At 66.2% G+C, this 3,502-nt stretch overlaps 1 protein-coding gene across 8 annotated transcripts in view; it reads left to right on the top strand.

Moving 5' to 3' along the window:
• Nucleotides 1–1,277: 1,277 nt before the first annotated feature.
• Nucleotides 1,278–3,502, top strand: part of TPM1 (tropomyosin 1) — a 19,859-nt gene continuing 17,634 nt past the window's right edge. For 3 of the 8 annotated variants that reach the window (XM_026077822.1, XM_026077828.1, XM_026077824.1), the window contains exons 1-2: nt 1,278–1,479; nt 1,963–2,088. In XM_026077822.1, the coding sequence (XP_025933607.1) occupies nt 1,366–1,479; nt 1,963–2,088 (240 nt within the window). In that variant the 5' untranslated portion in view covers nt 1,278–1,365. Of the gene's footprint in view, nt 1,480–1,658; nt 1,785–1,962; nt 2,089–3,502 lie in introns of all 8 variants that reach the window. The other 5 variants (XM_026077826.1, XM_026077827.1, XM_026077820.1 and 2 more) reach the window with 5 other exon arrangements.

Raw genomic sequence — 3,502 nt, 5'->3', positions numbered from 1 at the left:
CCTGGGGAGTGCGCACGGCGGCAAGGGGGCGTGCTGTGTCTTGCCCGGTGCGCTGAGGAGACTGAGAGACCTGCCACAAGCCAAAATAGGTCTCCACTTAATTATATGTTATTTCCTCAATTGTTCTCTGGATTGCTCGAGCCTCTCTGCTGCCTCGGTCTCGCTCCCTCCGGAGGCCACGAGCCTGGTGGAGGCTGCGAGCCCAGCAGAGGCTGCGAGCCCTGGTGGAGGCTGCGAGCCCCGGTGGAGGCCGCGAGCCCCAGTGGAGGCCGCGAGCCCCGGTGGAGGCCGCGAGCCCCGGTGGAGGCCGCGAGCCCCGGTGGAGGCCGCAAGCCCGGTGGTAGCCGTGAGCCCCGGCGGAGGCCAAAAGCCCTGGTGGAGGCCACAAGCCCGGCGGAGGCTGTGAGCCCCAGTGGAGGCCGCGAGCCTCAGTGGAGGCTGCAAGCCCGGTGGCAGCTGCGAGCCCCGGCGGAGGCTGTGAGCCTGGTGGAGGCTGCAGGCCCAGTGGAGGCTGCAAGCCTGGTGGAGGCCGTGAGCCCCGGCAGAGGCTGCGAGCCCGGTGGAGGCCGCGAGCCCGGTGGAGGCTGCGAGCCCCGGCAGAGGCTGTGAGCCCGGTGGAGGCTGCGAGCCCTGGCGGCCTCTCCAGCCACCTCCCGTCCCACCTTCCCCTGGCCTCATCCCTCGCAGCCCCGGCTGTGCCGGGCGGGCAGCTGAGCCTCCGCATGGCCCCGGCTCAGCGGCCCTGTGACTTTCCTGCCTTCTCTTTCCAGCTCGGCGCCCGCGCCCCGGCGCCGCAGCAGAGCCGCAGGTCGCAGCAAGCACCGCGGGGCAGCGCGGAGCCCCGGGAGCTGCTCGGAGGCGCCGGCTGCCGCCCCGGCCCGGCCCCGGCCCCGGCCCCGGCCCGGCCCCGCCGCCCCCCGCGCTGCCCCCGCCGCAGAGGGGCGCGGAGCGCGGCCGTGCGCGCAGCCCGGCTCCCGCCGCCCGCGGAGCCTTTTCCCTCTCCGTTTCCCAGGAGCAGCAGCCAGCCGCCCCGTCCGGCCCCTCTGGAAGCGGGGACACCCCCGCCCGGCCCCCCTCGCCCCGCGGCCCAAATATAGTCATATCCACGGCCGGGCGGCAGCGGCGGCGAATGGGAGCGGCGCGGCCGGGCCGGGCGGCGCGGCAGGGAAAGGGGCAGGGCGCGGGGAGGCAGGGCGGGGGGGGAAAGCCCTTTCCAAAAAAGTATTGGATGTCTTGAGGAATGCAGTCAGCCCCCTGGGAAAGTACATATCTGTGAGGCGCTGCCCGCGCGCCGCTCGCACTCCGCCGCCCGCAGTGCCCGTCTGCCGGTGCCCGTCGCGGGTCGCCGCCTAGCCCGCCGCCGCCATGGACGCCATCAAGAAGAAGATGCAGATGCTGAAGCTGGACAAGGAGAACGCGCTGGACCGCGCCGAGCAGGCCGAGGCCGACAAGAAGGCGGCGGAGGAGCGCAGCAAGCAGGTCTGCGCCGCTCCGCGCCCCCCGCGCCCCTCCGCAGCCCCCGCGCCCCCGTCCCGCCGCGCTCGCGGACCCCGGGGGAGGCGGAGGAGGCGGGAGGAAGGGGAGACCCGCCGCGCCACCCTCTTCCGAAGCGCAGGGGGAAATGTGTCTGTGCGTTGTATCTCCTCTTGTGCACCTAGCTAGAGGATGACATTGTGCAATTGGAAAAGCAATTGCACGTGACGGAGGATGCGCGGGACCAGGTGCTGGAGGAGCTGCACAAGGCGGAGGACAGCCTCCTCTCCGCCGAGGAGAATGCCGCCAAGGTATCGCGCCCGCGCCACCGGCACGGCCGTCTAACTGTCTCTCCTTCTCTCCCTCTCTCTGTCCGTCTGTCCTTTGCTGTCTCTTCTGCACTCGCACCTCTCCCTTTGCACGATCACGCTGCCTGCCGCACCTTTTCCTGCCCGCCCTCCCCTCTYCACCACTCCGCCCGAATCACAGCTGGAGGACGAGCTGGTGGCTCTGCAAAAGAAGCTGAAGGGCACTGAGGATGAGCTGGACAAATACTCCGAGTCCCTTAAAGATGCCCAGGAAAAGTTGGAACTGGCTGACAAAAAGGCCACAGATGTAAGTTACCCCCATCGCCACCCCCCAACTGAGAGAGGGCCCGCACGCCCCTCCGCTCAGGGCGGCCAGGCCTCCGGCCGAGCGGCGCCCCGCAGCCGCCCCGGGGCAGGTCCTGGCGCCGCCTGGTCGGAGCGGTGGGAGACCCCGCACCGCCTCCTTGCATGAGGTTTGCGCACTAGCAGGAGCGTTCGGTTGGGTTTCTGCTCACTCCACACGTGCTTTTCGTGTGTACTTGCTACTCCAGGCGTGAAAGCAAAGGCAGGGGTGGCTTGTCGGCTCGGATGACGGGGGGAATGGCTCGGGTTGGAACAACCCTGCTCTGATAACCAGCGAAGCAGAGCCGGGGAGCTGGCGGCAACTTTTGTCCCGTGGCTCCCGAAGAGCAGGGGCTGCGAGGTCCGTCTTYGAGAGTGCTGTTCCGTGCGTTAGAGCTGCCCTAGGTACAGGCTGGCTCATGGTCCCCCAGTGAAAGGTCCTTTCCTAGTTCTTCGTCCTGGAAATCCCTGGGACTTGTTCACTTGTCAAGGCAAAGTTCAGTCCTGCAGGGGAGCAAACCGTCCGGAAGACGATACTTGCTAGGTCTGCAGTTCGGAGGACAGGGATCTTGGGCGCAAGGATATATATAGCTCAGCACTTTATATGGTAATAACGCAGGAGCCCGCGCCCCTCCCTGGCCCTCACCCCCACCTGTCTGCCCCGACATGCATCTAGCGCATTACGTGCGGGGAACTATTCAAGTCGACTCTTTCTGCAGCGAGGGTCCAGGTCCCTGTGGCTGCTGCTGCACAATCCTGTTGCTCTGAGCGAATCTTGGGTCTGAATTACAGGATTAGGTGAAACCACAGCACTTCCCAAGTGATGACTCTCCTTTTCCTGTAACTCAGCTTTTAAAATTAACCTCCAAGCCGTAATAAAAGAGTGGCCGCAGAGGAAGCGAGCAAAGGATTTCAGGTGGAGGAAGGATACTTTGGGAAGGGGAAACGCTGGTAAAACTGCCTCTGTATGAGAGACAACATGCGTTTCTGCTGGCTGACTTTAAAAACGAGCAAACGGCAGAGCAGGTTTCGGCTCAGCAGCGGCTCAGCTGTACAGCTGCCTCGAGAGAGGGCTCGAGAGCGTAACAAAAGCAAGCGCTCGGCGCTCGGCGCTGGGTGCGTGACGGGGATCAGATGTCCCTCTCCGGCGCGGCGCTTCCGAGCAGGACGTTTGTTAACTGGTTCAAAGGGCCGCGGAGAGATGCAGGGGAGATATTCCTTATAAGGAAAAGTATGCGGACTATTTGGGAATAGCTCGCCCGGGACGAGGGCACGGGAGGGGAGAGGAGCGCTGCTAGATTCCCCCTTCGAAGAGAAGGAGCTTCCCGGCAGCCGCAGCGCGGGCTCGCGGGCCGCCGCGGAGCCCTCGGGCGCCGCCG

The sequence above is a fragment of the Apteryx rowi genome, unplaced genomic scaffold, assembly GCF_003343035.1.
Source record: "Apteryx rowi isolate R43461 unplaced genomic scaffold, aptRow1 scaffold_463, whole genome shotgun sequence".
Lineage (NCBI taxonomy): Eukaryota > Metazoa > Chordata > Aves > Apterygiformes > Apterygidae > Apteryx > Apteryx rowi.
This window is presented reverse-complemented; position numbering and strand designations above follow the sequence as displayed.